This window comes from Salvelinus sp. IW2-2015, linkage group LG23 (assembly GCF_002910315.2).
Source record: "Salvelinus sp. IW2-2015 linkage group LG23, ASM291031v2, whole genome shotgun sequence".
Classification (NCBI taxonomy): Eukaryota; Metazoa; Chordata; class Actinopteri; order Salmoniformes; family Salmonidae; genus Salvelinus; species Salvelinus sp. IW2-2015.
The window spans coordinates 43,917,567-43,929,131 of NC_036863.1; the positions used below are offsets into that span (position 1 = coordinate 43,917,567).

General features: G+C 40.2%; 1 protein-coding gene and 1 long non-coding RNA gene across 2 annotated transcripts; both read right to left on the reverse strand.

Moving 5' to 3' along the window:
- Nucleotides 1-635: 635 nt before the first annotated feature.
- slc25a35 (solute carrier family 25 member 35) lies at nt 636-10,003 on the reverse strand. Its single transcript, XM_023968998.2, has 5 exons — nt 9,411-10,003; nt 8,571-8,636; nt 8,247-8,399; nt 1,572-1,706; nt 636-1,245 (listed from the first exon to the last, which is right to left on the reverse strand). Exons 1-5 carry the CDS (start codon nt 9,780-9,782, stop codon nt 1,075-1,077), a joined length of 897 nt encoding a protein of 298 aa, XP_023824766.1. The 5' UTR covers nt 9,783-10,003; the 3' UTR covers nt 636-1,074.
- On the reverse strand, nt 5,347-8,001 carry LOC111951031 (uncharacterized). Its single transcript, XR_002875549.2, has 3 exons — nt 7,913-8,001; nt 5,505-5,544; nt 5,347-5,393 (listed from the first exon to the last, which is right to left on the reverse strand). It is a non-coding gene; the product is annotated as an uncharacterized lncRNA (long non-coding RNA).
- Nucleotides 10,004-11,565: the final 1,562 nt, after the last annotated feature.

An 11,565-nucleotide genomic window follows, 5' to 3' on the forward strand; every position in this document is an offset into this window, starting at 1 on the left:
GACGTAAACTCCTCCGCTATTTACATATATCTCAAGACCAAATGCATAAGCCTGGTCCCAGATCTGTTTACGCTGTATAGTCAATGACCATAGGAGTTGGCAAGACTGAACAAACAGATCTGGGATCAGGTTACAAACTCATTAAATTACCTACATTGCAGTCACACACCAAATCCCAAATCCTGGATGTCAGTAACCGCATTGAATTCTGATGCCTGGCACAAGATGGAGTGTTGGAACATAACTAACGAAATTACAGTTAACGAAAAGGTACGCTTAATCCAGTATAAACTAATTTATAGAATTTATTATACAAGAGACAAAATTCACAAATTCTACAGCACAACAGCAGTCATGTCTCAAGTGTAAAACTAACATGGATTTAATAAGCCATGCCTTCTGGGAGTGCAAAAATCCAAAAGTTATGGGCGGAGTTAGACAGTTGGCTGTCAGAAGTTTTACAATGTAAGTTTACTTTTAATCTGTCTATCTGCATATTTCAAGATGTGGGTGCGGTGAGATACTCAAATCAAGTGGACCATACTTTTCTCGTCAATTTCATTTTTTTTTTACTTCTCAAAAACTGGAAATCAAATTATCCTCCATCAATATGACAGTGGTATGAATCAAATGTATTATGTAAATATTGAAAAGGTGTGGGCTACGGATAAAAATAGAACAGTGCAATTTGAGGCCATATGGCAGAGTGCTACAAGCACTGGAATGTTCCAGGGGATGGAGGATGAGTGTGGTTGAGACATACGTGATGCGTATGGTTGCAGTGGGAACACGTGGGCCTGAGCAGATGTGATGCCATTTATGTTTGATGAAATTTGTGTGTCTGTTTGTCTTTTGTTTATGTATGGTTGTTATTGTTTGAGAAAAAGATACAAATAAAACCATACAAAAAAAGTATAATTCTGATGCCCGACTGCAATGTAGATGACGTGGCAATCATTGGTTAATTTATGCAGCGCAACTGCTTTGCAGATGGCCTGGAATACGGCCTGGGTCTCCCTTTCCTGATACTATCTGTGTTGCTGGCAGAGTAGAGCTTGCCCTGCCTGCCGGCTACTATCTGTGCTGCTGCCAGAGCTTCCTCAGTTCGTCCCAGAACAGTAGAGACAGGATGGTGTGTGGCCCCAGACGGAAGTAGGATGCACCCAGGCCTTTGTAGAGCCCTGTCACACCCTCCATCTTCAGTGTCTTCGAGAAGCAGTCCCCAAAACCTTTATAGAGCTCTCCCTGGAAATTAGAGTATATCCAGTCAGTTTTCAGAGCCATGTTAGAGAGTAGTACAATTACATTAAGACAATTCATGTGGTATACAGTGGGTCACTTGGGTCCCTTTCACCAATACTCTAGACCTGCAGGAATGTTAATCTTCATATTTTGCTCAACACACCCTTTCCCTCGTGAGAGTTTTTTTCAGAGCCGTGACAGCATACATTTTTAGTATGTGCATGTGATCACTGCGGGAATAGAACCCAGGACCTTGGTGTTGCTAGCCTAGCACCATGCTCTTACCAACTGAGCCAGACAGGAAGGACCATGTAAAGTAAACCACTGACCTTGCCTGTATGATCCACAGGTTGGTTGTAGAGCCGTGTGCTGACCACGTCAAAGGGTGTCATGGCTGCTACCACCACCACACTGCTGATCATCCCTGCACACAGAGCCACCAGCCAGCTGCCCTCTGGGAACACCTGGTGGGGGGGAGAGAGAAAAGGGTAACTTAGTGAGGTATGCTTAGAGCTGGTTTCCCGAAAACAACTTATAGGACGTGTCCCAGACACTGGAAAATCTCTACTGTAAGTGCCTTTTAGTCCAAGACTTTATCTGTGTCTATGGAACCATCCCTTAATGGTCCGACCGCCAGTATCCAGCTGTTAACACAGCAGATCATTTGATATGACTAAAATAATATCGATGCAGTGTTCTTCTGTAACATTAAACTTCTGTTAACAATTTAGTTTAGATGGAGCTGAATAATGACATAGCTAGTCATTTCTTCCCCACCAAACAGAGTTACGTAAACACCATGTAACTGGTGAAATATTATGAATGGTGTCAAATGTCCCAAAATGAACAGAGAACACCCTACCAAATACAGAGCACTGCTGTGGTCACCATAAGTACATAAGTACATTAAATACAGTATTTACAAATGGACACATTGGGAAATTACACATTTCCATCTAAAAGAACCCATGAGCACCAACATGTGACGTTCATAGGTTTCAAATGAAAGCTAAGAGGCCACCATTTTTAGAAACTAGGGCATATATACAGTACATACTGTAAAAACTGTTAAATCCCCATGGATTGATGAGGAATTGAAAAATTGTATGGTTGAGAGGGACGAGGCAAAAGGAATGGCAAATAAGTCTGGCTGGACAGCTAATCATCAAATGTACTGTAAATCGAGAAATCATGTGACAAAACTAAACAAAAAATTAAGAAACCGTACCATGAAACAAATATAAAATATATGAAGAATGACAGTAAAAAGCTTTCGAGAAACTTTTAAAGGAAATACCCCAGAATGACAAAGTGAAAACATGTTTTTAGAAATGTAATCAAATTTATTGAAAATTAAATACAGAAATMTTATTTAAGTATTCACACCCCTGAGTCGATACATGTTAGAATCATCTTTGGCAGTGATTACAGCTGTGAGTCTTTCTGGGTAAGTCTAAGAGCTTTGCACACCTGGATTGTACAACATTTGTACATTATTATTTTAAGAATTCTTCAAGCTTGTAACGTCATACCCAAGAAGACTCGATGCTGTAATCGCTGCCAAAGGTGCTTCAACAAAGTACTGAGTTAAGGGTCTGAATTCTTATGTAAATGTGATATGTTTTTTTTATTTGTCATAAATTTGTAAAAATCTCTAAAAACCCCATTATGGGGTATTGTGTGTAGGGGGGGAAATCAATTTAATCCATTTTAGAATAAGGCTGTAACGTAACAAAATGTGGAAAAAGTAATGAGGTCTGAAAACTTTCCAAGTGCACTGTAATTCTGAATCCAAACATTACACTGTTGATTTTATGTGCATTTTAGATTTACTGTACTTTTCACATTTGTTGATAATGAAATCCAAAAATACTCTGGATACATTCAGTACCATGATAAAAAAGAATCCTGGAAATGTGGGGTATGTGAAACATAAGACAAAAAAAAGTACAAGTGTTTGAGTGAGAGGACTAACTAGTGTCTCCAGGTGACCACACATCTCTCAAGTGTGCACAGTTCCAAAGTAATTTCTATGCACTTTTATGAATCAGAGTAATTTACCTATAAGTTGCTTTTTTATGACCTGAGTTTTATATGGATATATATAGTACACATTTGGACTCACAGCTGTTTGGCTAGCTTGTATGACATTTATTATAATCCTCAACGTCTCATCTTTCAAAATACATACAGTCCTCTTAATTTTCAGCATTTCGCTCTCAGACAAAAGTTTCCTAATTAGTGGGAGGGATGGGGGCAACTTCTTGTTGCGTGCGGTGCTCAAATTCAGAACGGCTGTCATTCAAAACCCATACAGTGCTGTGAAGCGGAGACCTGACCTCTGACATTTATAGCATGTTACTGTACAGCCACTGCGTTCCAATTTAGGTGCTTATCAGTGGGCAAATCTGTCATTTTCAACCCACATTCGGGTACGAGTGTAAAGGGTTAAGAGTTTTTGGAAAACGTGGTCGCAAAAGAGATTTTATTGTAATTCTGTCACCAATCTTTGCATCTGCACAGTTCTTCCAGTAAATGTGTTTGTGACATTTGTGTACATTTTTTTCAACGTAATCCTTGTATGGTTTGCAAAAAATTTTAATCAATGGTTTTTGTTTGAATTTTCACTTTAAAATGTATGCCAGAGTCAAAGAGTAATTCCATTATCGTGGAACTGCCCAAATACCTCTATGATATAAAAAACACATGTTTTATAAATTTACTTTGATGTGGAGTTTGTATTGTCAAAAACTACCAACATTCATGGGGCATAGGCCTAATGATGGAGTAGGCCAACAGAGACAAATATATTGATTGGTTTATGCCTACTTAGCTCTCTGAAATTAGATTTAGCAGGTGTAACAGTGTTTATTTCGTCCCTCTCCTCGAACCAGGGACCCTCTGCACACATCAACATCCCATGAAGCATCTTTACCCATCACTCCACAAAAAGCGGTGGCTCCTCTTTTGAACCTGTAGACTGTGTGCCTGCATTTCTCCTGCACTCTAAACGGTAAAGGTTCCTGGAGTATCCTTTAGGGGTTCTTCAAATTGAAAATGTGGGGAATCCCTATAAATTCTTAGGGGGAAAAAACAACGTATGTTTCCTCAAAGAACCTTTTGGGGTTCATTTTTTTAACTCCCTGTACAATATTTTAATAACAATATTGATTTAAATAATTGTTTATTTAGTGGCACCACAAATGTGAATTAATATTTACAAAATAATTTACATAACAATTTCTGCAGATAAGTCAGACCATAATAATACATTTACTTTATATAGAGCTTTTCATTACAATAACTTGTTTTATAAAATGTACAATAAAAGCCATACATTAAAAATGAATCATAGGTAAACTAACAATATTGTAGACTTAAATACAGATTTTTTGCTTTAGTGTGTGTCCAACAACCACTTAGTTTTGTTAGGAAGTTTGCCATCTTTAAGACCAGCCCTTATAACTTCACGCCAACTTCTCTTATCCCCAGAACACAGTAACTTAACATAAGTGTTTTGACATTTTTGGGAAATGTTACTGAAAAAAAATAAAAAAATACAACCCTAAAGAGCCGCAAGTCCCATGGGGATGTCCTCTAGGGCGTGGATTTTCTCCCCAGCAAAGGACAGCGTGATTTCACTCACATTGTGAAATGAATTTCCGCCGATGTGCACTAAGAGTTGGGAGCGGTGAAATCTGTGTCAAAAGAAAATATTAATACACATACAATTAACAAAGAACATAAAAATGTTCAGCTGTAGTGTTATATAAGCATGCACACTTATGTTTATGAAGAAACAGATTATTTGTGCATAGGCATACCTTGTCACAGACATAAAGGCCACTCGGGTCCTCATTGAAGTAGGGCAAGGGCTGTGGTCTCGAGTCCTAGTAAAGCAATGATCTTACTACATACATATTTTTTATGTACTATGTATTGGCTACATTAGAGAAAGGGAAGGAATAAGAGCAAATACCTGTGTGCCTGTTCTGTATTGTCCTTCGGGGACTGTCGAAATAGCAGGATGATGTCCTCACCCCTGCCTCACGTCTAACTCTGCTATCATTTTGCCACTAGCCTTACGGAGTCCTTTAAATTTTATTTTGGTCTATATCCATTCCATGGATTTTATTCATTTTTGAGAAGATCTGAAAATAAAATTTGTACACATGTGTATGCTAATAGATTTCAGCTTGTTTTGACTGCTATGTAGGTTAAATGTACACTTCAAGTGCAGTTGTCCAACAACACATCCTTACCTTCTTCTTGATCCCAATTGCATTGTGTCCATGTTCTGTTCTATAAAGAATTTCAAAGGAAGAGAAAATGTGTCAAAGAACAGTTGAAGTCAGAAGTTTACATACACTTAGGTTGGAGTCATTAAAACTCGTTTTTCAACCACTCCACAAATTTCTTGTTAAACTATAGTTTTGGCAAGTCGGTTAGGACATCTACTTTGTGCATGACAAGTAATTTTTCCAACAGTTGTTTACATACAGCTTATTTCACTGTATCACAATTCCAGTGGGTCAGAAGTTTACATACACTAAGTTGACTGTGCTTTTAAACAGCTTGGAAAATTCCAGAAAATGATGTCATGGCTTTAGAAGCTCCTGATAGAGCAATTTCCAAATGCCTGAAGGTACAACGTTCATCTGTACAAACAATAGTACACAAGTATAAACACCATGGGACCACACAGCCGTCATACCGCTCAGGAAGGAGACGCGTTCTGTCTCCTAGAGATGAACGTACTTTGGTGAGAAGTGCAAATAAATCCCAGAACAGCAAAGGACCTTGTGAAGATGCTGGAGGAAGATATCCACAGTAAAACTAGCTCTATATGGACATAACCTGAAAGGCCGCTCAGCAAGCAGAAGCCACTGCTTCAAAACCGCCATAAAAAAGCCAGACTACAGTTTGCAACTGCACATGGGGACAAAGATGATACTTTTTGGAGAAATGTCCTCTGGTCTAAAGAAACAAAAATAGAACCATTTGGCCATAATGACCATTGTTATGTTTGGAGGAAAAAGGGGGAAGCTTGCAAGCCAAAGAACACCATCCCAACTGTGAAGCACAGGGGTGGCAGCATCATGTTGTGGGGGTGCTTTGCTGCAGGAGGGACTGATGCACTTCAAAATAGATGGCTTCATGAGGAAGGAAAATGATGTGGATATATTGAAGCAACATCTCAAGACATCAGTCAGGAAGTTAAAGCTTGGTCGCAAATGGGTCTTCCAAATGGACAATGACCCCAAGCATAATTCCAAAGTTGTTCCAAGTTGGCTTAAGGACAGCAAAGTCAATGTATTGGAGTGGCCATCAAAGCCCTGACCTCAATCCCATAGAAAATGTGGGCAGAACTGAAAAAGTGTGTGCAAGCAAGGAGGCCTTCAAACGTGACTCAGTTACACCAGCTCTGTCAAGAGGAATGGGCCAAAATTCACCCAATTTATTGTGGGAAGCTTGTGGAAGGCTACCCAAAACATTTTACCCAAGGTTAAATTGTTTAAGGCAATACTACCACATACTAATTGAGTGCATGTAAACTTCTGACCCACTGGGAATGTGAAGAAATAAATCATTCTCTACTATTATTCTGACATTTCACATTCTTAAAATAAGTGGTGATCCTAACTGACCTAAAACAGGGAATTTTTACTCTGATTAAATGTCAGGAATTGTGAAAAACGGAGTTTAAATGTATTTGGCTAAGGTGTATGTAAACTTCCAACTTCAACTGTATATATATTAAATGAATATTGAAAGATAAATGGCATCGACAAACTTGAATGCAAAATAGAAGAACATATTGGAGAAAGCACTAGCCAATACAGTAAACGTACTGCCATACAGGCCTAATATGACATTTCAAGCTATCTTTGACACAAATTGTTCAATATTTTATCAGGCTGACTTGAAAGATTATACGCAACATTTTGCTTCGAGGCAATACTGTGTTTGGATTCTGAAGGGCATGCATTTATACAAAAGAGCTAGTCTAGTCACTGTATTAATACCATTATGCATTCGAATCCAATCTGTAGCTACCATCTAAGCTATTAATTTCCCTCCACAAGGGGGTATACATGTAACGTTTCCAAAACATGATAGTATAACTCCCCTTGTGAGTTCATAAAAGTATTGCATGCTGTAGCTGGTTATATAAAGAGGAAGTCCTCCATTGAATGATTCAGTTCATTGTAACATCTCGTCTGGACAGGTCACCGTCCTTAGTTGGCTAGCTAAAAAAAAAAAAAAATTGCTAGCTAGCAAACGTCAACGAAGCTAACGTTAGCTAGTTCATGCTCACAAAAAAAAGTGAGAACTGCTCTAGATTGGAAACTTACGTTAATGAGTGTAAAGCCATGTTGGCTTTATGGAAACGATATCCAATATGGGACAGAATATAGTTCAGGAAATAATACGAACCTAGTCCTGCCCAGTTAGGACATAGCTAATGGTACAGTAGCTCATAACGCCAACTGTCAAACTCGGCTTTCTAATATTTAAGTTAATTCTTCTGAACTATAGCTAACTAGCGTGACAGCTATAGTAACGTTAAGGAAGCTATTCACAGAAGACAATAATTGTATTCGTCATTCATTGGTATTTTATAAAAATTCTCTCGATACATATTCAGAGCCATACATCAACAACTTACCTTTTTAAACTGTTGGCGCATTCAATCTTGGCACGGGCGTTTTCAGTTGCGAAGTTCCCCGAAGAACTCCAGCAACAATGGGGGTTCCTCGATGAACCCACCTCCTAAGAAGTTCTTCGAATAACCTTTTGGGGCTGTTTTTCATTGCCAAGAACCTTAAGGTTCTTCGAGGATCTTAGAAGAACTCCAGTTGAATCCCTAATTTTTAGAGTGTACTACCACACAAATCTTTGCATCACAGGACCAACTCTTGCCTGCTCGCTGGACCGCTACTCAATTTAGGATATGTTAAACAGTCTGTCCCAAGAGAATCATCTTAACAACCCGTCCTAACCTGTAGGTCGACGACAAGCTCCTTGGAGGCAGCGAAGGAATAGAGTTGAGCAGCTGACCCCACGCTGACCCTGGGTACAGCTGCACTGGAGCCCCTCCACAGGCCTAGGATACCATGCTGCTTGTGGATCGCTGCCAGAGCATGGACCATGCCCTGAGAGAGAGGGAAGGGTGGAGGGGTAGAAGGGGTGAGAGATGGAGGGGTATAAGGACCGATGGAGGAGTAAGATGTAGAAATGGATGGAAGCGGTGAGTACAGTAGTTACAATGTATATGAACATTTGACAAACATGATTTATTTGATTGATGGAGGACTAGACTTTACCTGATGTTGATACTGATGTCCAACAGCTATAGAGGAAGTGGCCTGACTCTGAATGTGAGTCTTCACCTGAGTGATGGAAACAGGAATGTCAAGCCTTCACTCACCTCACCAACTGTCCTCAAGTCTAGAGCAGTGGTTGCAGGTGGTCCGCGATTTTAATAATTTTTACTAATATTTTACTTTATATATATTTTTAAACAGATGGGAGTATTCATGGTATTGTAACGAGCCTGGAAATCGACTCTGCCGCGCGAGTGTCAGAAGTGATCGGACCTTGCACCCACGACAGTGCGTGTGCTTGGCCGGTGAGCGCGTTCCTGTAATACGTGGAGTCGCAAGCTAACGCGAGGACACGCTCTTTGAAAGGAGGGAGTAGTGTAGCGACCCTGGGTTTATAAGCGCGGAAATCGACTCTTCCGCACGAGTATACTTTTGCGGCACAGTCGATAGCGCGCCGGACTTCGGGCTAGAAGGTCGAGGGTTCGAGACCTGCTCCCTACTGTTTCATTACAGTATCAAGCAATTTTACATTACTTCAATGAAAATTGTGTATATTAATATAAAAACAATAATAATCCTTTAATCTGTTACATAAAATTGACCAAATTAGACCAGCAAGCTAAAAKATTCTGCGACTCCGCGAATGGTGGTCCTCAAGAGCTTTTGACGATGATTTGGTGGAACCCGGAAGGGAAAAGGTTGGGAACCGCTTGTCTGGAGGCTACACCACTGAAAACTACAGGGCAGACATTCAAAAGCACCTGTATATGGTCACTCACTAGCCGTAAAATGTAAACACACAAATGATAATCCATAATGCGGGGCATGCGCAATACTCACCAAGTAGATGGGACTTCCCATCACTGCCCCCACGACTCCAGCGGCAGCCCCTGCTAGTGTGGTTTTAGCAGCACTAACCCTCCCGTCCGTGTGGATGTATCCAGATGACTCAATGATTGAATACGACCCAAGCCTCACTCCATTCATGAAAAACTGATAGACAAGTCCGGGTACCAACCCTTTCTGTAAACCAGCGAGTCCATCTACTTTGCCGATAGTGTAAAAAGCGTGGAAAACGTTGCGGTAGTAAACCTGGTAGGTCCCCCGGCTTTTGAGCTCTCCTTGTAATTGCATCCGAGTTTTGACAACCTCCAGTGGGTTAGTGAACAGGCAAGCTCCGCAGGCAGCTGCCCCGCTCAATATAAAATCCATTGTTAAATGGGCTCGACCTTAGCGAAATTAAATTCGGTATATGAAGGATATGTAGAAGTACAAACGCCGGTTCTAGGCAGAATCTGTCAAAATCCCAAGGTCACAGACTACTGCGGGACAATAATAAACAATCGGTCGAACCCTAAAAATTGTTTGTATGTTCCATTGTGGTATTTCTACTCTGTATTCCTTCCTCTCGTCTGTCCTTTAAACGGTGTCCTTGCCATGTTCATCAGCTGTTTATCAGCTAATCAGGACCAGCGCGCACATATCACGTGTGCAATGTGCTGATGAATCCATCCAAAGCCTTGGCTTGTCTTCTTGCCCAATGAAAACGCACATCCTTCATCCGGCTTCTTTTGATTGGACGATCAGAGCACAATGTAGAGTACCGTTGGCCAACCTGGAATCAGGGGTAGACGTAACATAGGGCGGATTTGATTATACTGATCTTGCAGGGCACCGATCTATCGCCGGTGATGTGAACGGGCAAAAGCAGTGAGCGCACTCCCCAATCGAACATGAATCTGCGCCTCTCGGTCATGTCGACAAGACAGCATGGTGTATCATCAAGAAACATACATCTCTTTTCCATAAAATGTTAGAGTTTTTAAACTAGGTTTCATTGGGAAGGCAGATAGTGTTTCTATCAAAAGCAAATAACTTTTGCATGTTAAAACACCGATTTCTACTCATTACTCCACCTACTTAAGACGATTTCGCCGTGGGCTTTGAACAGGGCACCTGGCTCACGCCTGGGAGGCAGTCCGGTTCCAAAACTAATACAATACATTTTTACTGGGTGCAAACTCCACCTACCCGGGGCCTGGCCAGATTAATTGAATCCCTCATGTAAACGTAAATCTGGGACACTCCAATTAGTGTGATGTGTTACATTTCGTATGGTATGTATTAATTTGTAGATGTCCATCATCCATTTTATATGATATGTTACAAATTACAATTTGTATATGTAAACAAAAACGAAGGGAAGCAAGCACTGCTAAGGTATACAATAGTAGATTTTGGTAGACAGGTGCTCTTTGGTAAAAGGGGTAAATTGGTCATCAAAAATGAAGCACCAAGGCACTCTTTAATATAATTAATTAAAATGCCTTCATTTGTGTGGCATGTTCAATGGAAACAAAATGTAAAAACTCTGACCCGTTTCGGCTGCATGGCCTTCATCAGGGAGTACAACGATATAATACATGTCCTCTTTTGAAAAGCTTTTTCCAATCACCCCTGATTTGAAGTGGTTACAGAATTCTTTGGACAAAATCTAGTAAGCAATACTACACACATTATTAAAAAGTGAAATACTGTAGATATGTTATAAAAAATGCTAGAAGCATCAGAACCCCTAGAAAGGCAGTTTTAACCTTGGGGCGGCAGGTAACCCAACTTCGTTTTTAATTCTCACTGAAGTTTCTAGCCACATCTATAAACTAGCTAATTGGGAAGGGCTCATGAGGGCACTGCGTTGTTTTACTGTGCATTCGGAAAGTATTCAGACCCCTTGACTTTTCCACGTTTTGTTACATTACAGCCTTATTCTAAAACTGTTCCCCCCCTCATCAATCTACACACAATACCCCATAATGACAAAGCAAAACAAGGTTTGTATTTTTTGTGTGCAATTTAAAAATAAAAATAAATCACATTTACATAAGTATTCAGACCCTTTACCAAGTACCTTGTTAAAGCACCTTTGGCAGCAATTACAGCCTCGAGTCTTCTTGGTATGACGCTACAAGCTTGGCACACCTGTATTTGGGGAGCT

Coding starts and splice junctions, on each gene's coding strand:
- slc25a35 (XM_023968998.2), bottom strand. CDS start 9,782: ATGGATTTTATATTGAGCGGGGCAGCTGCCTGCGGAGCTTGCCTGTTC. Junction 1,707..8,246: donor AGCTTGTCGTCGACCTACAG/GTTAGGACGGGT, acceptor CCCCCCCACCAG/GTGTTCCCAGAGGGCAGCTG. Junction 1,246..1,571: donor CTGTGGATCATACAGGCAAG/GTCAGTGGTTTA, acceptor TCTAATTTCCAG/GGAGAGCTCTATAAAGGTTT.